General features: G+C 45.1%; 1 protein-coding gene across 1 annotated transcript; it reads right to left on the bottom strand.

The window, feature by feature from the left end:
- Positions 1-12,616: 12,616 nt before the first annotated feature.
- LOC133209776 (uncharacterized) lies at positions 12,617-19,029 on the bottom strand. Its single transcript, XM_061348583.1, has 5 exons — positions 18,777-19,029; positions 14,406-14,545; positions 13,946-14,030; positions 13,071-13,570; positions 12,617-12,793 (listed from the first exon to the last, which is right to left on the bottom strand). Exons 1-5 carry the CDS (start codon positions 19,027-19,029, stop codon positions 12,617-12,619), a joined length of 1,155 nt encoding a protein of 384 aa, XP_061204567.1.
- Positions 19,030-24,886: the final 5,857 nt, after the last annotated feature.

Here is a 24,886-nt window from a genome sequence, read left to right as displayed (position 1 = left end):
CCGCACACAAATGTTCAAGTTATGATTTCCTGTGGCCACGAGGTTGTGATTCCAGAGAAAGAATCTGGTTTCCAACTAAGGAAATAACCCTTTCCCATTCAGGGCCACAGAGCTGAATTGAGAGCCTAAATTGAAGTAAAGTGATACTATTTAATCTCATATGGACTTAATGTCACGCTTACACTAGGTTTGTTTGCAGCACAGCACAGCACAGGTCATCGTAATGACCGCAACACCTCCTAGTAGTTCATCCTGCTAATGACAATGCGGTCATTGCCAGGTGCTTCGTTATATCCAAGTGACTACAATTATATAACTAAATGTGTCTTCTTAACCCTTGGCACTTACTGGATGTCTTATACCTGGAAGCACAACTGTACTTTATTCCTATGTAAAGTAAATGTATATTTACATATTCCTATGTAAAGTAAATTTCTGGTTTTATTCTCCATGTCTGATTTCTGTGGATCGTCCTTTTCTTTCAATTAGATAATTTAGTGGCTTCAGGGTTTTTTTTTTCCCTTTTTCAGTCAAGCCCAAGGAAGTGCATAGCAATGAGGCTATGGCTATTATATATTAGGGAAAAACATCACCAAAAAAGTTCATAAGCACTGGTATAATTTTCCTGTTACTCACTTCTGGTGCAGGAATATGAAATAGAGCATCATGGCATGGCATCACATGGTAACAACTGTATGTAATGGTCTGATACTTTTAATGTCAAGTATTCCTATTGCCTGCTGCCTATAGAATGTGATCTGAGTGACAGAGAGATTCTTAACATCTTCTTACATTATGGTTTTCCTGTCCTTGCAGAACTAAAGGCATATAATTTTTCATCCTTTGTATGCATACAGATATCAGTAACACATTCAGATCAATTACTTTTCTATATAGTATATGCAATATAATTTTTACGTTACCATTTGTTTCATAAGCAAAGGCTGAACTTGACAGACATTTAAAAAAACATTAATTTCATTAACAACGTTTTTGTGATGATGGATCAAGTGACAGCTCCTTAATGTGCTGAAGTTTCATAAGAAACTTAAAGGGTAATTGTTTTAAACAAAAAACACAATAGATTAAAACCTTTAAAGAAATATATATAACACCACCCCCCAAAACTAGTATTTTTCAATACTGAAATATACTGCTGAAGGAGAAGTAGAAAATGCCTAGAAATATTTAAATGCTGTATACAAAAGTTACTTGCACTGAATCTTGTGACCTTATAGCTGTAGTTTTTGCTACCATGAACAATATACTTGCTGTTTTAGAGCATACTCTGTTAGAAATAGAAAGGATATATGCATAAGAGCAAAAATGATAATGACCTTATACCGATCAAAAGATAACCCCATTTTCATACACTGTAGCATGAAAATAAGAAGCATTTATGATCCATCTGAATGGATATGGGGAGAGCGTTTAAATATTCAGCTGGAAGCCAGATGCCACTGTAGTGGGTCATTTTCTTAAGTCCCTATTAAAATCAAATCTAATTGAAAGAAGAAGCTCTGCAAAGTTCAAATGCATTTTCTGGAAAACTGGGAAGCAAAAGAATGGAAGTCAAGAGGGTGATGCAGGAGCTGAGTGCACTTTTCTTTAATCTTTAGCTACACTGAAAGTAGCCCAAGGGTGAGTAACAGCTTTGCTTAAATTCTGTGCCAGTTTTACTGGGGGAGGGGGGGGTTGGGAGGGTGGTGGTGGAGGGGGGGCTGGCCGTTTCTAGCAGAAACTACATCCTTTTTCATGTATTTCACACTAAATAATAAATTATTAATTTTTTTCCTGCTTTTTAAAAAGGAGAAAATGTCCTCAATAAGGCATTGTATAGGACTCAACAAAATTATTGCTCGTTGCATTTCCAAAAGTACTACATATGTTCCAGCTTAACTTAGATTTAACTTTTCAGGCATCTATCCTGTTTACATACACTATACATACATATACTATACATACACTTTCTAGTATATGTATAGATAAATATTACCAAACTTGTAACATTGCTCCTTATCTTAAGTATTCATCAGGTGCCTTTAATGATTCACCTAAATATATTGCAGGTAGCAAGCAATATTGTGGAGATCACACTTGCTTGTCTCTCTGATGCTTTCAGTAAAGACCCTTCCAATGCAAATAGAGATGTCTAATTACAGCTAACCTAGAGCATCTTTGTTGTACAGACAAACATTTCTTCAGAGTCAGACAGAAGGTGAGATCCTTTCCTGATCGTAATGATTAATAAATGAAAAAGTACTGTAAAGTAAATTACACTGCACCAGGCTTGATCTGCAGTTTAGGGCAAACCTTAAACTCAAACAACTAACTCACTCAGTTTAAGTTTCCTTCCTCTCTTCCTTTTGTACTGAAAATTAGCTATGATTCTGTGTAAAACATCAGCAAAACTTCAGAGCAGCCTTTCTTTTTTAGTTCTTGTGGTAGCCAGCATGGAGCAAAATGCTTCTCCCTGAGGAACTGTCAAGACACAAGTCTCTTCTTCCCGTTTATTCACCACTGAAGAAAAATTACTTGCTTTGACTTCCAAATGTGGCCAGAGATTATAGCTTATATTAGGAATAATCACAAATTTGGGGCATCAGTGCCACAATGAAAGAAAAGCAAACAGTTTAAGGCATTCCCTGAAAAATAATGATCATCTAGTTTCAAACCCCTGCCATGGGCAGGGACACCTCATACTAAACTGTATCACCCAAGGCTCTGTCCAACCTGGCCTTGAACACTGCCAGGGATGGTGCATTTACCACTTCTCTGGGCACCCTGTGCCAGCGCCTCACCACCTTCACAGTAAAGAACTTCTTCCTTATATCTAACCTGAACTTCCCCTGTTTCAGTTTGAACCCATCATCTCTTGTCCAGGCTGAACAGCCCCAACTTTCTTAGCTTGTCTTCGTACAGGAGGTGCTCCAGCCCCCTGATCATCCTTGTGGCCTCCTCTGGACTTGCTCCAACAGCTTCATGTTCTTCTCATGTTAAGGATACCAGAACCGAACACAATACTCCCAAGTGAGGTCTCAAAAGAGCAGAGCAGAGCAGGATCACCTCCTTGGACCTTGCTGGCCACACTCCTGTGGGTGCAGCCCAGCACACAGGTGGTTTCTGGGCTCAAGCGCACACTGAAGCTGGCTCACGGTCAGTTTCTCACCAGTCAACACCCCGAAGTCTTTCTCTGCAGGGCTGCTCTGAATCTTTTCTCTGCCCAACCTGTAGCTGTGCCTGAGATTGCCTTGACCCAGCTGTAGGAACTTGCACTTGACTTGGCTGAACTTCGTAAGGCTGGCATCAGTCAACTCTCAAGTGTGTCAAGGTCTGGATGGCATTCCTTCCCTCCAGCCTATCAGCTGAACTACACAGCTTGGTGTCATCAGCAAACTTTCTGAGGGTGCATCAATCCCATTGTCCATTTTGCCAACAAAGATGTTTAGCAGGATCAGTCCCAAAACCAACCTAAGGTGTACCTAAGGTCTTCATTCTCACAGTCCCGGCATCCACCTTCCAAGACTTGGGCTGTGTGGTCAGAGCATTTGCCAGTGCAGACTGAGGCAAAGAAGTCATTGAGAACCTCAGCCTTATCCAAAACCAGGGTAGCCAGTTCTCCTGATAGTTTTCAGAGAGGATCCATGTTGTTCCTGGTGTGTCTTTTGTTTGCTGCATACCTGTAGAATCCCTTCCTGTTATCTTTCACATCCCTGGCCAAACTCAATCCTAACTGCGCCTTAGCTTTCCTGACCTGGTGTCATGGTTTAAGCCCAGTCGGCAACTCAGCCATGCAGCCGCTCGCTCATTCCCCCCCCCCCTTACTAACCCACTGCTCCTGGAGGGATGGGGAGGAGAATCGAAAGAATGTAACCCCCACAGGCTGAGATAAGAGCAGTTCAATAACTGAGGTATAACACAAATCACTACTGTTGCCACCAATGATAATAATGATATGGGAAATAACAAGGGAAGAGAATACAACGGCTCAACACCCACTGACCGATACCCAGCCTGACTGAGCAGTGATCTACCCCTTCTGGGTAACTGCCCCCAGTTTGTATACTGGACATGACGTGCTGTGGTATGGAATACCCCTTTGGTTAGTTTGGGTCAGGTGTTCTGTCTTTGCTTCCTCCCGGCTTCCCCTCCTCCCTGGCAGGGCATGAGACTCAGAAAGTCCTTGGTCAGAGTAAACATTACTGAACAACAACTAAAACATCGGTGTTATCAGCGCCATTCCCAGGCTGAAAGTCAAAACCACAGCACTGCACCACTTACTAAGAAGGACAAAAATGACTGCTACTGCTGAACCCAGGACATCTGTTCCCTAGCTTCCCTGACAACATCCCTGTATTCTTCCCATGCTGCCTGTCCTTGATTCCACCTTTTATAAGCTTCTTTTTCCCCACTAAGTTTCCTCTGCAGCTCCTTATCCACCTATGGAGGTCTCCTGGCCCTTCTGCCACACTTCCTTCTTGTTGGTTCCTGTAAGTACCCCAACACTAGTTGACTTATTTGCTTTCATTTTTATTCACTTTTATTCGAGTTTCATTCAGGTTTATTCACTTTTATTCCTTTTAATTCACTTTTTAATCACTTTATTCACTTTTTATTGACTTTTCACTCAGTTTTCTTCCAATTTGGTTTAGTCACTTTTAGTAACATTTTTTTTCCTAGATACCCCATAGCGACCCAGAGCAACCCCTGCACATCCCATAGAACCCGCCCCCCCCCTTATAGGACCCCAAGCCTCATAAACTCCCTATAGACATCACATAAGGTCCCAGAGTGACTTGTAGACACCCCATAGCAACACTTAGCAACCCACGGACACACCATAGTGACCTACAGAAGCCAGTAAACACCACATAGTGACCCACAGACACCCAGAGCAAAAAAAACCCCATGATTTTGGGTCTGCGAGGGTTGGGGCGGGAGGGAGAATACCCCCCCAGAACTCGGTATAGCAGATAGAGGCGTGCGCGGGGAGAGCACTAGCTGCTGCCATCATGTGGCCAGAGTGCTTTACTGCAGGTGGTTGTGATGAACGGGACGCGCTCTGACGCCGGGCGCTGCTCCCTGCTGCCGTCCTGTGTTCAGAACTCAGTACTGCAGGTGGCTGTGATTGCGCTGTGCGGGTGGCTCCGGGAGCTCCTCTCTGCTGCCATCCTATGGCCATTGTTCGGTACTGCAGGTGCTGGTGACGAGTCATCTTTTCGGCCGGGACGAAAAAGATCCAAACTAGCCAAGGGGTATTCCATACCACAGCACGTCATGCCCAGTATATAAACTGGGGGGAGTTATCCGGGAGGTCCTTAATTCAAGCTGCATCTTCATTCACAACCTCTTAATCTTTCACGAGGTTGAAACCTAGATGTGTTTTCAGCCTCTTTTGTTACTGTTTTATTGTACCTGCTGAATCTGCTGCAGACTGGAAATAAACTGAACTCAGTGAGTGAATTACAGATAATCCATTGCAATCCAGCCTGCAATTTTGGACAGTAGCTTGAAATACATAAGACCTTCTCTCATACTCCTCAGTTCACTTCTCACAGCTGAGCTGAGGTAAATTGGCAAAGTATAAATGAAATGACAGCAGAAAACATTGACAGAGATAAAAGAACAGAACTGCAGAAAGTACAATTTGTTTCTGAATTCACTATCGAGCAGTTACAAAGATGCCTCATATGGAAAAGGCACTTATTTTATGTTACTATTTCCTTTTCTGGGAGGCTTCAGTTTTTTTCTGTGTTGCTTTGTTGCTCTGTGCTGCCTCTCGCTGCTTCTGGGCTTTCTTTTTGTCAGACTACGTCCAAAGAAAACACCAGTCCAGGAGGTGATCCTGCCCCTCTCCTCTGCTCTCGTGAGATGCCACTTGCAGCACTGTGTGCAGTTCTGGTGTCCTCAGCATAAGAAGGACATAGAGCTGTTGGAGCAATTCAAGAGGAGGCCACGAGGATGATCAGGGGCTGGAGCACCTCCCATATGAAAACAGGCTTAGGACATTGGGGCTGTTCATCCTGGAGAAGAGAAGCTGCATGGAGACCTCAGAGCAGCCTTCCAGTATCTGAAGGGGCCTATAAGGATGCTGGAGAGGGACTCTTCATCAGGGACTGTAGCAATAGGACAAGGGGTGATAGGTTCAAACTGAAACAGGGGAAGTTCAGGTTAGACTTAAGGAAGATGTTCTTTACTGTGAGGGTGGTGATGCACTTGAATGGGTTGCCCAAGGAAGTTGTGAATGCTCCATCCCTGGCGGTGTTCAAGGCCAGGTTGGACAGAGCCTTGGGTGACATGGTTTAGTGTGAGATGTCCCTGCCCATGGCAGGGGTTTGGAACTAGATGATCTTCAGGTCCTTTCCAACCCTAACTATTCTATGATTCTAAGATCTAAGACAATAACCTACAGCAGCATACACTGACAGCAAGAGCTGTGGAAATAGCTGCACTCACTGGAAGGATCACTTTGTAGATTGCCACACTATTTCAGTAACTTGAGAAATATATCAGTATGTGAAATGCTGGGGTTCATTCTTCTGTCTTTCAAGTGCATGTAGACTACCAAATTTGAACCTTTGGATTATTAATAATAGCTCTGCATCAGTAATGATTCTGTTCATGTTTAAGTGCTACTTTCTCTTTATAAGCAGTTGGCCATCCTTAATTCATACACATACAGCAGAAAGCACTTTGCTGACATTTGGTCTACACGGAGCTGCAGTGACGTGCCAGGCAACTTACATCCTCTATTATTAAAGAGTTTGTATCATAGAATCATAGAATGGTTTGGATTGGAAAGCACCTTAAGATCATCCAGTTCCAACCCCCCTGCCATGGGCAGGGACACCTTACACTAAACCATGTCACCCAAGACTGCAGATCTTTCTACATTAAAGAGCTGTTGTATTTGAGAAAGTTCATTCCTCTTTCCTCTGATGTCTTTGTTTAAGGGACCATTAAGTTAACAGCATTACTTCTATGTAAAGTCTGTACAATAAAAAAAGGGGCTGAGCAAGACTTTATGAAGACAACTCTTCTCTGTGAATTAACTCCAATACTCAGTACATTCATTTTAATCTCACACAGGAGGATACAGTCACTGGTCCCACTCATCCCTGCAGAGGACTACACACAATCCCCAAACATATACAGTTTAGTTCCTCTAGAATCAATGCATAAAGAACTGGAGATGCATATCTGAGGGCAGAAATTGGACCACAGCCATTAGTCAAAAATGGTGTTTACTGAAGATTTAGAGCTTACCTAAATGTCGTATGAGATTCATACTGCCAAACACAAGACATGCTTTTGTGAGCCTGGGAAGACATTTTGTCAGGGGTGTAAGACTGCTTCTGATGTGTTATGCTGTTGTGTGCACCAGTCCTTTGAATCACTTGCATATATGAGGAATGGGTGCCTGAAGTGGGACACAAAAGTACAGCTCTGTTTATTAGGACAAGCTGAGATATAAATTAAAACTGAGCAAACCATTATTCCCAAAAAATGGGATTTAGAAGGCCAGGTCTCATTTGATACCAACTTTCATCATACTCCTCCTTATGGTTGACAACTGCACCCAAGTATATCCTTTTTATAAAAACACACAGGTAATTCCCCAAAAATTTCTCAAATGAAAAGGGTTTAACAAAAACTAAATATCAAAATAAATTACAGTACCATGACAGTAACATTTGGCTTCTTTCTTGTGACCACTATCAGGACAATATGGTAACAACTGATCCTACAGTCTTGAGTTTCAGTATGTCTGAGATAGGGATTTGGAGGACAGATTGCTCTTCTTAGTAGTAGTAGACCTTGGTTATTACTATTAAAAGAAATGCTTTTCCTGTGTGAATTAGCAGTGATTAAGTGCAGATTTCCATTGGCAGTCACCAGGTAACTTAGAAATGGTAATTGTTTGCTTTGTAACTCTGATTGTTCATTGGTAAAATCTGTGCTCATGTTCCAGTGTTACATTTGTATCTCAGACAGAGGTTCTCTGAGGCAAGAGAGAGGAGCTTGGGTTTATTAGCCTGCTTACAGAATTCAGCTCAGTAGAGAACATGAGATGCCACAAACCAGCTCACAGCAGACCAGAGCTCTGCCTACACCCACTTGCCCCTTGGGCAGAACCAGACCATGGCACCAAACGCCAAATTAGAGATGCTCCAACACACCACAGGGCACTGCACCTTCACAGCCCGCCCTGCTCCTCCTCTGTCACTTCCTTCTCCTCGTCCGTGCCACTCCTCCCTGCGGGAGCAGGACCAGTATCCTCACCCGTCCACCAGGCACTGTTGGCACAGGGCAGAATTGGGGTGGCCCAGAAAGCATTACCAGTGTACATGGGAGTGCAAAGAGTGTGACAGGAGGAATCAGTGTGTACAAACAGGTACACCTGTGCTCTCAGAGTCCCTCACCCCCACTCACCAGTAAGCAGTAAGGGTCTTCACATGCCGTGGAGGAAGAATGCATAGTGACCACAGGAACCAGGAAAGGTTGAATGTGGCTGAAAATTTTCAATGCATTAAATTATTTGTCCTACTTGTTCATATCAAATCTCTTCCACTGATCTGTAACTTTAGTAGTTTTGTTGAGGGAAGAGTCAGCATGTAGCAGTACAGCATATAGCAGTACAGCAGTACTAGCCTTAGGTTCCAGATGTTTCCTGGTTCTGTATAAACGACTCACAATCTGTCAGTGTCTCTGACATTGTGTCTGTCCATTGCTGTGACTAATTGAGTGTAGTGACAGGACTGAAACTTTATTAGTAGTTAAAATGTTTTTCAAGTCAAGCAATGGAGGGAGGAGGAGCCTCTCTGTACACATTCCTTTTCTCTGGGGCAATCATCAGAGCAGTCATCCTCAGGGACAGTGAAGAAGGTTATTGCCGCAGAAAAAATACGGACTCAGAGATCAATATGATCAGACCAAAGCCATTTATTGCAAAGCCTTAACTCCTTATATATTTTTATATATATATATAAATATACATATATATTTCTTACATGCACTTACAGTGATTTGGCATATTATGATTGGATATATGTCTTGAAGACCCTTAGCGACTAACACGTAATTGGTTAAGCACAGGTGTGAGAACTTCACCTTGAAAGTTTGCCAACAGCCCACAGTTCTCATAGCTCAGTGAATTCCAGCTTCTTCTTATCTTGCTTGCTTAAGCTTCCTCAGGCCTCTCATGGCCTTGCTGTATCTTTTGGGATTATTCAGAGTTCATGTACCAAATATCCATTCTCCTGTGAGAACACTGTCTCCACAGGTTATTAAACAGGACTGTTGAAGCAGATTTTGACAGAAAATGGGCTTCTTCATGGGAAACTTCATTAAAATGACATCTGGAGGAGCTGTGGCTGAAAAACAACGTACTGCAAAAATAGATGGCCCCCATCTCCTCTGGGCATCAAGCAGGGATTTCATCTGCCATGACCCCTCTGTGAAGCTTTGTCTCTGAGTCAAGATGAGATAGCAGCTTGAGATGAGTACTGTACTGCAGCGTGAACCTGCACTGGTGACAAGGATGAGGTCATAAATCATAATGCCCAGCAGTGGCATTCCAAACACGCTGGTTTGATCTTAGCACCAGTATTTGAGTCTGGTATTTCCCACATGGCAAGTTGGTAACACTGAGAATGAAGATCACCTCTTTCTGTCCTTTCCAACCTCAGCATCTAAACAAGATGGCCATCACTTGAATAACAGAGAAATAAAGTCTGCAAAGATCATGCCTTATTCCTATGCAAAACAAACGTCTAAAATGCATCTCTCTAATCCTATTTGGCATAGCTCCTGTCCTGTACTGAAACAGAAGTGATTTAACTGACTTTCTGATGTATATGAACTGATAAATTGACTGCTTTTGTGTCTGTCAGTACCATCCTGTTGAATCACCCAGTTCAGAGTGTGATTGCATTTTGCTGTTAACAAGAAACACTTACTCTAAGTGTCAATAAAACTTCTGTCACAAACAATAATACAATCACCAGTATCTTACACTGCTTCTGGTAAGTTAAACATTTACCTTGTGATAGCAATAGGGAATATAGAATCATGGAATGGTTTGGGGTGGAAGGGAACTTAAAGCTCATCCAGTTCCAAGCTCCTGATCTCCTTCCAGTTTTAGACTGGCACACTTCCCAGTACAAAGTAGATCCCCTGACCTCCTCCCAGTACAAACTGGGCCCCTGAAACCCCTTTGCATTATAGACTGGGAATTGGCCCACTACATATGGAATCCATTAAGCTCACCCACTACAGTATGGGCACATTCCCAGTACAAACTGGAGCCCTTTGTAGCCTTCCACCACAAGCTGGTTCCCCAGGTACTCTCCCAGTACAGAACAGACACATTCTCAATACAAACTGGATCACCTGAGCCCTTCCAGTACAGAGTGAGGCCTATTCCAATACCAACTAGATCCATTTAAGACCACACAGTACAGACTTGGCTTGATCCCAGTACAAATTTAATCGCCTTATCTCCTCCCAGTACGAAGTGGGTACCTTTAATGCCTCCCAGTACAAACTAGGTGCTCTGTCACAACAAGCTGGATCCCAAAATTTTCTGTAGCACAGAATTGTTTGTTGGAGGAGATTTTGGTGTCCCTGAGCTGTATTTTAGGAGCTCCTGGGGGTTATTTGGGGCTCAAAATGATTTGGGAGTTCTTAAAGGTAAATTGTGGGCTCCCTGCGTCCCATTTTAAGGGTCCCTGAGCTGTAATTTGTGGTCATAAGGATTTTGGGGGTACCTGGGGTATCTTAGGGTCTACACAGTGCATTTTGGAGTTCCTCATGCTAATTTTTTGCATACCTGAGATGTATTTTTAGGACTTGAAAGGCCATTTTAGACCCCCTGAAGCCCATTTTTAGGTTCCTAGGGCCATATTAATGGCAAGGTAAGATTTGTGAAGACCAGTGTCCTGTTTGAGAGACCCATAAAAAGTCCCTGGGGGCGATTCAGGTTTTGAGGTCCTCTAGCTATATTTTGGGGGACTCTGAGGCTATTTTAGGTCCCCAAAGGGAATCGAGGGGGTTCTTCGGATATTCTGGGGTCCCTGAGCTGCACCTTGGGGCTCCTCAGGGGTTCAAAGGATCTGGATCAAAATGATCAGGGAAGTCCCCAAGGGTTAATTTAGGGGTTCCTGAGGACCACTTTTGGGTTTCTTAAGCTGTATTTTGGAGTCAGAAGGGTTGTGGGGCTCCTTAGGGGCCATTTGGGGTCCCTGGGTGCTATTTTAGGTCCCCAAACTGTTTTTTGAGCCATTCTGTGTCCGTGAGCCTCATTTTGGGGGTCTCCCTGGAGGGAATTTGGGGGTCCATGAGACTTGTTTGGGGGCTACCATGGTGCTGGAGAGGTACCTTTGGGGTTTTGGTGCCCGGGGGACAATCCTGGGGACCCTGAGCTGTATTTTGGGGTCTCTGTGGGCCATTTTTGGGTCCATGGAAAAGATTTTTAGGCCCCAGGGGGGATTTTGATGCACCTCATGGGATTATTTTCATGTCAGAAGGATTTTGGGATCCCTGAGGCCCATTTTTCAGTCTTTGGAGGCCATTTTGACTTCTTTTGGGGCCATTTTGGGGTCCTGGAGGCCATTTAAGGATCTCTAGGGGGGGAGTTTTGGAATGTCCCACTGCCCTGTTTGGGGATCTCTGGGGAGTTTGGGTTTCCTGTGGAGTTTTAGGGTTGCTGGGGGCCTCTTTGGGGGTGTTGAGCTGTTCTGGGGGGTCTGCAAGGGGTGTTAACCATAGAATAGTTAGGGTTGGAAAGGACCTTAAGATCATCCAGTTCTAATCCCCTGAAAACAGGGACATCTCGCACTAGACCATGGCACCCAAGGCTCTGTCCAACCTGGTCTTGAACACTGCCAGGGATGGGGCATTTACCACTTCTCTGGGCAACCTGAGGGTCCCTGGTGCTGCTTTTGCTCCCCAAAGGGCATTCTGGAGGCCTTGGGGGGATTTGGGGATCCATGGGCTGTATTTGGGCATTCCCCAGGGCTTATTTTGGCATCAAAAGGATTTGGGGGATGCCTGGGTGCAAATTTTTGGGACCCTAAGGCCCATCAGGTGTCCCTGAGGGGAATACTGGGGTCCCTGCCCATTTCGGGTCCCCAAAGGGCATTTTAGGAGTACTTGAGCTGGCATTTGGAGGTCCCTGGACAATATTTTGGGGACCCAGGGACTATATTGGGGTCAAAAAGATCTGGGGAGTCTTTAAGGGTAAACGTTGGGGTTCCCTATTGCCCGCTTTGGAGTCTTTGGAAGCCTTTTTTCACTTGAACTGCACACACATTCAGTGTGTTTAACCCCCCAAACGAATGTATCCATAGGAAACAGTTCTTAGTCCTTTTTTCCATCACCTCTCCCTCCACGGAAGTCTCCCACAGGCTTGTGGGTGGAGAGAAGGACAGGAGTTTTCTTACCTGTCAGCATCTCCGGCAAAACACTCAGTGACAATCAAGGAGCTTTATTATCAGAGGCAAAACACTCAATGACAATCAAGGAGCTTTATTATCAGAGGCAAAACACTCAATGACAGTCAAGGAGCTTTATTATCAGAGACAAAACACTCAATGACAATCAAGGGGCTTTCTTGTCAGATCAAAGTGCCACCTTGCACAGGATCACCGTGCACCCTGAACCGATATATGCAGGTGTAGTCCGGGTGGCCCCCGTTGCTCAGCACTTGCAGCAGGATGTAATTCACAAACCCAGAGAGCTCGTTCTGAAAGGAGGAGAAGAGATGAGTTGTCTTTTCCTCTCTGGCATTCAACTACTGACATAGTGCTGCAGCAATGGACTTGTTCAACCCCTGACTGCCCTGGGAGGGTTGTGCTCGAGACATTCTTCCACCACTCTACCTCATTTGGCCAAAAGAACAGGAAAGGAAGAAGCATCTACCTGAAATGGCAGTGGCTCGACTGGCAATTACTTCTAGCCTACTTTGAGGCACATGCTTCCCCTGTCAGAAGACCCAGTGGTGTCCCTATCATGTCTCATTGCCTTCTCTAGAAAGCCATGGCACAGAATGTCCTCCCTGTCTAGCTGGCCTCGATACTAGAAACAACAGCATCCTCAGAAAGCCAGTACCAAACAGAGCAGCAGTTGTTGAGAATCCACATGTCACAAGACCCCTTCAGCACTGCAGAAGCACTGTGAAGGCAGGCAGCTGGGTGTGTTCCCAAGATCAGTGCCAGGAGGGCTTGCCAACACAGAGTGGGGCCCTCCAGCAGTGCAGGCTCAAACGGAGGACCTGAGGCAGTCTGGCAGAGGAAATGCTCAGCAGGGAGACAGTGAGTGGGTCCATACAAGAATGTGACAGGAAAAGCAAGCTTTGAGGAGCAAAGATAAGGGTAAACGCAACTCTCAGCAGCATGTGTGCAACCCCCACCCCCCACCCACCCTTTTGTTTTCCTGTTTCTTGGTGCTCCTACCTCAAGAATAAGCTCAGGAGATCTCACATAATCCACCGCTGGCAGGGAATACAAGATGACTTTATCTGCCATATTCCAGAAGGATGGACTTGTGTATTCGGGAATGACAGCAGCCCCTGGAAATTAAGACATGAGCACGATCATTGAGCAGTCAGGAGGAATACTGCACTCTTCACTTGAGAAATGCTTTTAAGCAGTCCTCCAACTCCTGCAGTGGGATTCCCCTTTTTCTTCCTGGCGTGATCCCTCTGGAACACAGAGCAGGGCCTCATCAGTCTGTGGTAATGTCAGCTGGAATGTCAGCTAGGCTTTCTGCTCTTCAGACGGAGTCCAGCCGCTTCCAGAGTCTGTCAGTGGGTACACTTTCAGGGCACGATGTGGCCCTTGACTTCTTGCCCTTTCTCTCCTACCACTGAGCCTGTTCCAAGGCCCATCTTGTCAGTGTGCACAGGAAGCACTTTGGAACCAGTCTGTGTACAATGGCACAGCACCTGATGATTTGAGGGCATAATCAGTCACTGGGACTTGGCTTTCTTCCAGCTTCTCCAAGACTTGGTTGATGATCTCTTGAACAGCCTGGGGAAGAGAACAAAGGCAAGCGCCTGTTAGCAGGAAAAGGAATGGGACAATCATCTGCCCTGCATGGCCAGCCAAGGGTTAGGGGGACGAGGTTCAACTCAGCTGTGAGGAACGCCCAGATTGCCTGGAAACCTCCCAGGCTTGCTCTACTCTGAGGAAGCTATAAGTAAAGCAACTGTAACTCCCATCACGGCGCTCTCTCTGCCCCCATACAGAAGTGTGGAGCAAGAGGAAAGGAAGTGTGGCCATGCACAGCACTTGTTCCAGCCACACCAGCCTTTTGGCTAGCCAGGACAGGGAACTGTAGAAGGATAAAGTCTGGAGGGAGGAAAGAAACCTCTGAGTAGACAGCCTTCTGCAGCATGCCCTTACCAATCCAGAAAAGCCTGGGAGCTTAGACCGCTTCAAGGCTTCATGGAGAGCACGCTCGGTGACATCCTTTACGCTCCAATGTAGGTGATAAAACTTCCTGGAGCTTCTGGAGCTGTTCTTTGAGGGTCTGGGCTCTACTCAGTGCTTCTCCCATGTCGTTCTCTGCTGGCCTAGAAAAACAAGAAAGAGAGACTGTAACTGTTGTGGCTGGCCTCTCAAACACCATAGGGGTATGAGCGAGGTTAAGAAGCCTGGCTCTGAATAACTGGCAGGGGAGGCATGTCTTAAGCAGGTGGGAGAGGTAGTTCCAAAGTGCTTAGAGTTTCAGGCTGAGAAGCAGCTTCCTGGCTGCCCGGGAACATTTGGGGAAACTGAGGAACACCTCCAGTGTGCCCAAAGCCGCCACGTTCCCTATTACATGTGCCAATGTCTTATCAAAGCCAGGCAAGAGCAGATCTGAAGGGGAGCAGGTGGTATTCCCTATAGAAAATACTAACTAGAACAGCTCAGACAGAAACAAGGAAAGCTGCAAGACACACAGAAGGCAAGGGAGGTTGGCAGCTGCTGCCAGATGGTTCCCCTGCACAACATCTTTGTCCCCTGCTTTGCTGTAAACAGCCCATGCCAAGCAGAAGGGTTACGGATGGGTGGCCCCAGTCCCCTAGTGGATGTGGGGAGCTAGAAGTGACCGTTTGACAGACAGGAAGAAAGGGAGGGCAATGGGAGAAGGTCAGGCAGCTGTGCTAGGTGAAGTCTCAGTGAGTGTCCTGGGTTTAGCAGTGGCAGTCATTTTTCTCTTTCTTGGTAGCTGGTGCAGTGCTGTGTTTTGACTTTCAGCTGGGAACAGAGCTGAAAAACAATGATGTTTTGGTTTGGCCAAGGACTTTGTGGGCCTCATGCTCTGCCAGGGAGGAGGGAAGCTGGGAGGAAGCAGAGATAGGACACCTGATCCAAACTGACCAAGGAGGTATTCCATACCACAGCACGTCATGCCCAGGAGGGAGCAGGGAGTGAGCCGGAAGGGCAGGTGGACTGCAGGGTTGGAGGAGGTATCGGTCGGTGCTTAATCAGGCGGGGGGGCAAGTTATTGGTCGCCTGGTGAAGGGGTGTTGTATTCTCTTCCCTTGTTATTTCCTTTATCATTACTATTATTGGTGGTAGCAGTAGCGATTTGTGTTACACCTTAGTTACTAAACTGTTCTTATCTCAACCCGTGGGAGTTGCATTCTTTCTGATTCTCCTCTCAGTCCCTCCAGGAGTAGGGGGAGGGCAAGAATGGGAGGGGGAGTGAGTGAAAGCTGTCTGGGTGGGGTTAAACCACAACAGTTCTTTTTGGCGCCCAACGTGGGGCTCAAAGGGGTTGAAATAACGACAGATCTGACCGGATTAATAGTCACTCGTCACAATGCTGATTTATTGGCTCTCAGAGTTGTTCCTCTTGATCTCACAGCTTCAGAGTGTTGTGACTTACTTAGAGCCGGTATTTGCTGAGTTAGTGCTTATCAAGTGTGGGGGTTGGGCTAAGGTTCCTGTCTCACTGTACTTTATGGCAATGACTTGTAATATGGGCGGGCTCCAGCAGCAGGGTGGGATGGACGTGGCCGTGGACTGGTCCCTGGCCGTCCGGCTGCTCCTCACCGTCCTGACCCTCGCCCTCGCCTCCGTCTGCGTGAGGCCGCGGGGAGCCGAGGGGGGACGGCCCCGGGAGCCGGCGGCTGAAGCGGCCCGGGAGAGCGGCCCCGGGGACCAAGCGGGAGCGGGACCGGAGGCCGCAAGGGAGCGGCTGCCGGTGGAGGAGGTCTGGGCGGTCGAGGAGCGGGAGGAGGCGGCTGCCGAGCAGCGGGAGAAGGCGGAGGAGGAGCCGAGCCCCGCAGAGGAGCGGAGCTCAGCCCCGCGACGGCCGAGAGCATTCCCCGGAAGCCGCCCGCCGAGCCCCAGGAGGATGCAGGAGACCCCTCAGCATTTCCCAGAAAGGCAGAGGAGGAAGAGCTGGACTCAGGAAAAGAGAAGCTGGTGGTGGGAGAGCCGGCAAGCACAGCAGCTACACCAGCCCCAGTGACAAGTACAGCAGCATCATTTGAGAGTTCTGAAGGTTTTAAATGGCCTTTGGGTACCCTTGGGACCTGCCTGCTGACTGTGACGGTGTTCACCATGTTGACACACATACCGACTGTGTTTTACCCACCACCATTTTGTCTGATCTCAAAAGTTAAGCAGAGTCGGGTTTGGGTCCCCAGTTCTGCTCCATGTTCTTACATTTACTGTACTTCAGCCTAGCTGCTGGCCGTAGACAAGGTGTAAAGAAAAATTAACCAAAGGCAAGTTTCAGTTTTAGTCCTTACTTTTATTCAAAGCCTCTTAGCATTCCATGTTTCAGGAAGAAAACTTTACTCATGCCCTATCCATCTGCCTAAGAAAATCTGCTTGCATATAACAGATAATAATGTGTCACCAAAAAAATCACAGTATTTATTAGAGAGAAAGTATCTTCCCACTCCAAGCAATTATCTCCGGCCAATGTATTGAAAGGCTATCAAAGCAGCCATGGCTTAATCCTGCTTTATGGCATGAGATATTTGCATACAGACATCAGGTGGCTTCATCCCATGTTAAAACCTGTGATTTGAAAGTCGGCCAAGTGATGAAAAAAACCACAGATGAACCTTCATTACAGTCTAATATTGATATTAATTATCGCATCATCAACCACACACTGAAAGCTTCCTGCAAGGCTTCAAAAGCAACCAAAGTAATGAAGGTGTTATAAAAATTTTGCATAGACAGGGTTTTGGCCCAAATTTAATTTATTTACAATTTATTGAGAGGCAATAAGCAAGCAGCGCTGGGTGCGCAGGGGAGCCTTCACTCCACCAGCAACGCACACCGAGAGTTCTGGGGTACAGTCTCTTATACTCCTCGATCTTGGGTTTCAGCCAATCCTGTCGTCTCCTTCACCCAAATATCGATGTGGTTCTTTTTCATTTTCTCCTCCTGTTGCTGGGATCTTATCTTTGGGTGATGAAACTTCTTAAAAAGTCATTGAATTCCTTGGCAATACATTAACAGGGAATGTCTGTCACAAGCTTAAGCACCATCTTAGCCCCCTCAATTCCATTTCTTATATAGTTACATATTGAATACACAAGGTTCACCTCATCCCATAACAGAATGTATCCCTTGATTACCTAACCCCCTTAAGGTATTCAAGCAGTTAAACAAAACACCCTCTGTAGTTAGCAAAACATTTGAGACATTCAAGTATTTAAACAAAGTACCCCTTAAAGTAACAAAGACTTTGATTAGGAAGGATTATTCCTTTGTTCCTTCTTTTCTTTTCATCATTGTATTTACAGGAACTCCCATCTTAATCTGATCATTCCTATACATTCTACACATGATTTTCGATTCCTCCCAAAGTGCAATGATGACAAGGACTCCTAAGTTTCTGACACAAATCATTCCTATATACCTCATGATAGCGGAATAGACTCCACAACTTGGTTAAAGTTGTAAAGTAGGTATGCTTTATTCAGCTGAAGACGCACGGGGGATTGGTCCTCCAAAAGGCATGCGTACCTCAGTGCCGTTTTCCTTTTACATTTATCCTGTAAAGTCATACATAGGTATTAGGTCGCACAATATGCCTATACATATTCATATTCTATCCCCGCTTCGTATTATAATGAGCTAAAAGGCGCTCCACGCATGCGCAGTGCCTCCTGGTGGTCTTGGGCAGGGGTCTTCAGATGAAGTAAGTAGTCTTCCTCTTGTGGGTAGGGGTCTTCAAGATGAAGTAAATGAGTCTTCCTCAGGCTTGAACTTTTTACCTCTGGTCCTCACGCATGCTCTTTAGGAGCTGGATGGGTCTGGTCCATGTCTAGCTGGTTTAATGGGCTATTCCCTTCGCTAGGAAGCCTTATCTTAGTACTGTCTGATAAGGTAACTGCTGGGCTTGTCAAGCCAGCCATGATTTAAGCAGTACTCCTTGTACAATCCCCCCATTCTCCTCACTAGGAGGTTTTGTTCTGGTATTTGTCTGATAAGACATCTGCTGAGCTCGTTAAACCAGCTATGACTTAAGCAGTACCCCCCTGTACATTTTGACAACCCCCCTGTACATTTTGACAACCCCCCCTGTACATTTTGTCTAACCCCCTTGTACACAATAGGCCACATCAGTTTCACCTCACAATTGTGATGTCCTACATTACTGCCGGAAAGATTTAACAGTCACTGTTTATGTATGCATGTTGTCTTCAGCTTACTCGGTTGGGACTCCATTTTAGGGGATGTTTTAACTCAAAACCTTTTTGTTTGTTTGTTTGCTTAGAAACCAGGCTGGTGCTTTTGTGCTGGAGCACAGGACACTACCTCCCTCATGATCAGCGCACCCTTCTCCCTCAGAGGCTGCTGTTCCTCCTTCTCCTCGCTTAGGTTTGTACCCAGGCACTGAAGAAAAGCCGGAAACCTCCAAATCCTGGTCAAATCCAAAGAATTTTGTGGCGCCTCCAGGTTTTGATTCATGCTCAGGAAAGGCTTCCTGATAAATGGCCACGAGGAGAGCAGAGACAGAAGGGCACGCTGCAGCCCAGACATGCACATGATGGCCATCCCCACTGCTCATAAGGTCCAGGTCTTCACAGGACCAGGGCTGCAGTGGAGGGCAAGTCTAGTAGCCACAGACCTGCATTGGATGCAGCATCCCACAACAGGGAGATAGCGCAGGATCCCCAGCGAGGGACCTGCAGCCCAACAGCACACAGAGCACACACACAGCACCCACCACCTGCAGCAGGATTGCATCGCATGTCTCACAGGAGACCTGGAAGTAACTTGGAAAAATGAAATACAAAAGAGCTATTTTAAGGTTGCACGATCCACCGAACGGAGGCCACAATCCTCTACAGTGGTCATCGACATTTTTCTCTTGAGGATCTGAGATGTTCCCACATCCTGTCATGAGAGAATTCTCCTTTGATTGATCAAAAGAAATGCATTCCTGCAGTTCTTTATTCAAGTAAACTTCCCCCATGCTGCAAAAGGAGAGGCAAGGGGAGCAGAGCCCAGATGCATGGACTGCACGTTTGCACTTGACTGGAGCTGGCTCACAGGGATGCAGCCGACACGACGTTTAAAACAGAGCTGCTGAAACCTCCTGCATATCACGTCTTCACGCAAAGCAAGGGCAGAAAGCCTGCACCCCCCTGTCCTACCCGCCCAGATGTGACTCTGCATCAGGGACTGTAGCAACAGCACAAGGTGTAATGGGTTTAAACTGAAAGAGGGGAAGTTTAAGCTCAGCAGCTCAGGGCAGCGCTGGGGCCACCACAGTGGTGAGCGAGCCCCTGGGGAGTTGGAGACAGAGACACAGAATACAGTATGAATTACTTCCTCTGCTGTGATGGCTGCTGAGTGTTATCCTCTGCTGAGGGTGATGTGGTGGCAGCTGTTTCAGTGATGTGCAGTGGCTGCGCTGCACTCGCTCTGCTTTAGGGAATGCCAGCTAAAATGGTTATCCCATCCCCTAAGACTTAGATTCTTGCTGTTGTTAGCCTTTCTGGAAAAGCAAATGAGAAGCAGAGGCAGACGCACCCCCCACATGAATGGTCGAGAGCCAAAAGCCCCCTTGCCCCACCTCCTCAAAGGTGATTGTCTGTCCTGGGCCCAGTGACAGGCCTCTTGGAGGGCGTTCCCTGGCAACGATCTGCGCTTCCGGGTTCCCCTTTTCAGCGGGGAGCTGCGGCCGCGAGTCAAGGCCCGAGCCCGCGGCCTGAGGACGGGGAGGGTTCCGGCCCTAAGGCGGCGGCTTTGGGCACCGAGCCGGTGGACTGGATGCTGCGAGTGGCACGGCGGGCCCTGGAGACATCGAGCCGGCGGCGTTCCTCCCCTTTCCAGTGTCACAGAGCGCAGCCGGCGAGTGTGAATGTGCTCCTCGCACCCACACGCCTCATGAGGTCCATGTCTTCACAGGACCAGGGCTGTCAGCTCTGCCTCATGAATAACCCTAAAATTGAAAGTAGAAATCAAATTGGTACAACTGGGGAGGAAGTTATCTGGGACAGCACTGACAAATATTTTTTTCTGAATTATTGAGACCAATATTTGTTGGTGTTAACAGATACTTTTTCAGGCTGTCCAGAAGCATTCCCTTTTAGGATAAATAATGCAAAACAAGTGATTAAAACATTATTTACTGACATAATACCTCATCTTGGGGTACCAGCAGCAATTTCTTCTGACTGAGGCTCGCACTTTAGTGCAAAATTTTTACAAGAAATTAGCAAAAAATTAGAAATGGATTGGCAACTACATGTTCCATATAGTTCTCAGGCCAGTGGGCAAGTAGAAAAGATGAACCATCTGATCAAACAACAGATTACTAAAATATGTCAGGAAACAAATTTATATTCGTACCAAGCTTTACCACTGGTTCTATTAAGAATTCGAACTAAACCTAGGTTGAAAGAAGAGGTTAACCCAGTTGAAATTTTATACGGAAGACCATATCAGTCCCAGTTTAAAGGAGAACGTCTTCAGGAAGTGGGAGAAGGCTATCTCTGACAGTTTCTGATCAATCTGGGAAAACAATTAGCAGAGATAAATAAGGGAATATTAGGGACAAGAGCAAGAGGTTTGTATTATCTGATTCACTCTTTCAGATCTGGAGACTGGGTTTATGTTAAGAATTTTTCAGGAGATCCTCTACAGGAGAAGTGGAGCGGACCGTAGCAGATATTATTGATCACCTTTACAGCAGTGGAGATAAAGGAACAACCTGCTCGGATACATTATTCAAGAATAAAAAAGGCACCAGTGCCAGAGAAGACATGGTGGATCGAACCTTCAAGACCCTTACATATGAAATTGCGTCGCCCATAATTTGGACTTACATGATAACTGGCACACAAGCTTGGGACCAAAATTTATACCTGAAATTAGTGCAGAATGTTACTGAGGTTTTTAATCATAGTGACTGTTGGGTGTGTGCACAGTTGCCTAAATCAGGAGGAAATCTGGACCTTCCACTAATTGGAGTTCCAATTCCTAACACTACCTCATGGACAAATTTGCGGATGAACACCAGCAATCTACGTCCAAGGGAAAGGTTAAAATTTGTTATAGTTAATCCTAATCTGGGTAATAAATACTATACTTGCGCACAAAGATGTATTACACCAGGAACCAGAGTAGGAGATTATGCTTCACAAGGAAGTGTTTGTTCCATAATCAATGAAAGTTGCTGTTCCTGTATAGATCAAAGTGGCAGAATTGAAAGAGATCTGGAGGAAATTTGGAAACAAACTAAAGTATTTCATGAAGCGGCGATGGATGACACCTCCTGGGGTTTTGAAGAAATACGGAAAAGTTAGCTTCATGGTTACCTGATCTCTCCTGGTTGAGGCAACTGGTTGCAGGAATATTGATGTTAATTGTTTTAATATTGATTACTTGTGGTATGATACAATGTTCCTTCTGGTATTGTAAATGATGTATGATAAATTATGAAGACTGGAAGAGGAATGAATTAAGCACCAAGTAGAAACGGGAAATTATTTCAGAAAGACTTTAGATGGTAATGGTAATATATAAAATGTTGCAAAAGAATTTGCAAAAGGACAGAAAAAGGGGGGATTTAAGACAAGGGGGGGGGAACGGACAAAATTACAAAATGGAATATATAAACCTTTAGAATCAATTTAAAGTAATCTTAAATTTGATGGCTTTGTAACAGTAGCAATGGAAAATTCCTGTGCATGATGCACAGGAAAAAAAAAAGAAAAAACTAGAGTACAGCTAGAGAATGAATTGAGAATTCTTGTACAGGATAAACCATTGTAGTTGACGTAGTTTTAGGCCCTATGACCTTAGTACAAAATGAGTGTAAGAAAAACAGGCTAGAAGAACAGGACGCAAGGATAAGGAATATCTGGGAATGGCAGGTGTCCAGGATGGGCTGCAGCTAAGCTAACTGGTAAGTAGGACAGGAGGATTGTTAACAAACCAATTAAGCTGGTATAAGTGTCTACTGCGCATGCTTCAAAGGCTGCCAGAAGTGATGAAGATTGTTGGAAGAAGTAAACGACCCTCAGAGACCACCACCACATTTTTATACGCAGGAGGGTAACTTTCTGGAAAATGATGCAATTTGTACGTAGCCTCACGAATATGCATGTATGCCCAGTGGCTATATAAGGATGGCTTGCGTAGCCATACGGGAACGCACGTTCAGAGGAGCTATCCCGATGTCCCCCCGTGCCACAATAAAGAATACCTGCTTGTCAACTTGAAAACTTCCGGGAGTTTTCCCCTGTTTCAGTTTAAACCCATTACACCTTTTCCTATTGCTACACATTTATGGTCACATTTATAAATGGCATTTACCACAACTTCTGGAATGTTATGGTATTGTTTTAAGGTACAATAAAATATAACAATGCAATGCAATCATAGGTTTGGTCACATTTGATTTTTTTTTTTTTTTTTCATGCTTCTGTAGTGCGAATCATGGATATTGACACAGAATAGGAATAAAGAATACCTTAGAGATAACAATATAGCTGCACCTAGCTAGCAAGGAGTGTATTTATGTATTTTCTTACTGTTTGCTTTTCAAAGAAAGAAGGTATTCCATATGGCATATTTAGAATAATTCATGATCTGCCATGCATAAGGGTGAATGCTTTAGACTAGAAGTCTGGATGTATCTGTTCTAGTAAAGATGAACATCTCCACAGCCTGAACTTTCTATTGGTGCCATCTTGATTAAGAGGAAAGATGTTCTGAGTTAAGTCTATGATTCTGAACGAATGCTATGATTCTATGGAATGTTTCCATGTGCTGCCCTCCGAGCAGCGGGTGTGCTCTGTCCTTCACTCAGCTGCTCTTCCTTTTAACTGTGCATTAGTGGCTGTATTTAAAACAATATTAGTACGTTTCAGAGGGGTTTTCAAAACGTCATTCTTTTTTTCTTTTTTGGTAAGAGATTATTTTTTTTTTGTAGGGCTCTGATTACAAGGGTGTTTGGGGTTAAAAGAGGGAAAGAGGAAAACAAAAAAAAAGCAATAAGGAAGCTTCACTTGGTACTAGTTGTAAGTTTGCAAAACATGGCTTTAGCCAACAACAGTTTCAAAACATTGCTTGCTTTATGGATCGCTTTGAATCATAGTGTTACACAAACATCTAGCTTTGCTAAAACTGCTGCCAGGAAATAAGTGTTAGGGCCATAAATATCTGCTGTGGAGCACTGAGAGTTGGTTTGTACTCACATGCAGTTGCATAGAAGGTAGAATGTTGCTGAGAGGTTTTGGTACCAGCAGCTCTTCAGAATGCCGGCCAGCCTCTCTTGCGGTTGCAAACTAGCCCTATTGCTCTTAACAGCAAAGAGGCTGGGATGAAGGAGAACAGGAGCAATCGTCACATGGGTGTTCATTTACCTCTAGAGTAAGTCTGGAGGTAATTTCACCCCTTCTAATTTGAGACTTTTCCCTTTAGTCTTTTTACTGTAGAACACCCTGTCCCTCTTTTAAGTCTCTCCTCTAAGCTCCAAAAATGGCGACTTGTGAAGCCTCCTATCTGCTGAGGGATTCTGCCCTTGAACTGCTCCAGAAGTCCTGCTCCAGATCCTCTACAATTTCACTTTCTTATGTAAAACCAATTCTCTTCTCACTTTTGATCAAAACTCACCAGGCCTGAACATTCCCATTTCTCTGTGCCCCTCCAGTTAGCTCACAAGCACCCTCATGTTTTCTTTGGCCTTCAGCCCCTTCCTTTAGCTCCTGCAGCAAACGAAGCGTGCTCATGCTCTACGCTCTGTAGCCAAGGTTGCTGCTCTAGCAGGGGTGTGAAAATCACCCCGAACATAGAATAAGCTCATTAAAAAATACTCCTGGGTGAGTATTCCGAATTTCAAAAATTCCACATTTTTTAAGTCATTATACAGCAGTTAATTAGTGTTGTTCTATGTATGTAGTGCAATTTTCATGAGGATTATGAGAAACTAAATGTCCTGGAATTAACCTAGTTTTTCATCTCTTAGATGATAGGTATGTGCCATTTAGCCATTTTACTTTTTTTTTCACAGCACACATGCTGTGTGCTGGCTTTGTGTTTTTGTTTGGTTGGTTGTTTGTTTTTTCTCTTCATTTAGCAGCTTAGCATTGAACACTGCATGTGTTCAGTTTTATGTTTCCCAGAGGTAGTTGTCAATACCATGAAATGAGGAATGGGAAAACAGTTCTAAATAGAAAGAGAGGTCAGTGAGGTACAGGAGGTATGAAAACAGCAGCAGAGATTTGATTTCAGGTTTCATAGAATCATAGAATCACAGAATGGTTTGGGTTGGAAAGGACCTTAAGATCATTCAGTTCCAACCCCTGACATGGGCAGGGACACCTTGCACTAAACCATGTCACCCAAGACTGTCCAACCTGGCCTTGAACACCGCCAGTGATGGAGCATTAGCAGCTTCCTTGGGCAACCCA

Source organism: Neopsephotus bourkii, unplaced genomic scaffold (genome assembly GCF_033783945.1).
Source record: "Neopsephotus bourkii isolate Nb327-2 ecotype Australia unplaced genomic scaffold, CSIRO-AGI_Nbou_v1 NB_360, whole genome shotgun sequence".
Lineage (NCBI taxonomy): Eukaryota > Metazoa > Chordata > Aves > Psittaciformes > Psittacidae > Neopsephotus > Neopsephotus bourkii.
Note: the sequence above shows the minus strand (reverse complement) of the source record. Positions and strands in the feature narration are given on the sequence as shown.

Excerpts from the sequence above, each read along its gene's own strand:
- LOC133209776 (XM_061348583.1), bottom strand. The coding sequence starts at position 19,029 with ATGAGCAGTGGGGATGGCCATCATGTGCATGTCTGGGCTGCAGCGTGC. Across the intron at positions 14,546-18,776 it reads GTGCGCTGATCATGAGGGAG|GAGTAGAGCCCAGACCCTCA; the intron begins GTAGTGTCCTGT and ends GGGAGAAGCACT. Across the intron at positions 14,031-14,405 it reads TCCCAGGCTTTTCTGGATTG|GCTGTTCAAGAGATCATCAA; the intron begins GTAAGGGCATGC and ends TCTCTTCCCCAG.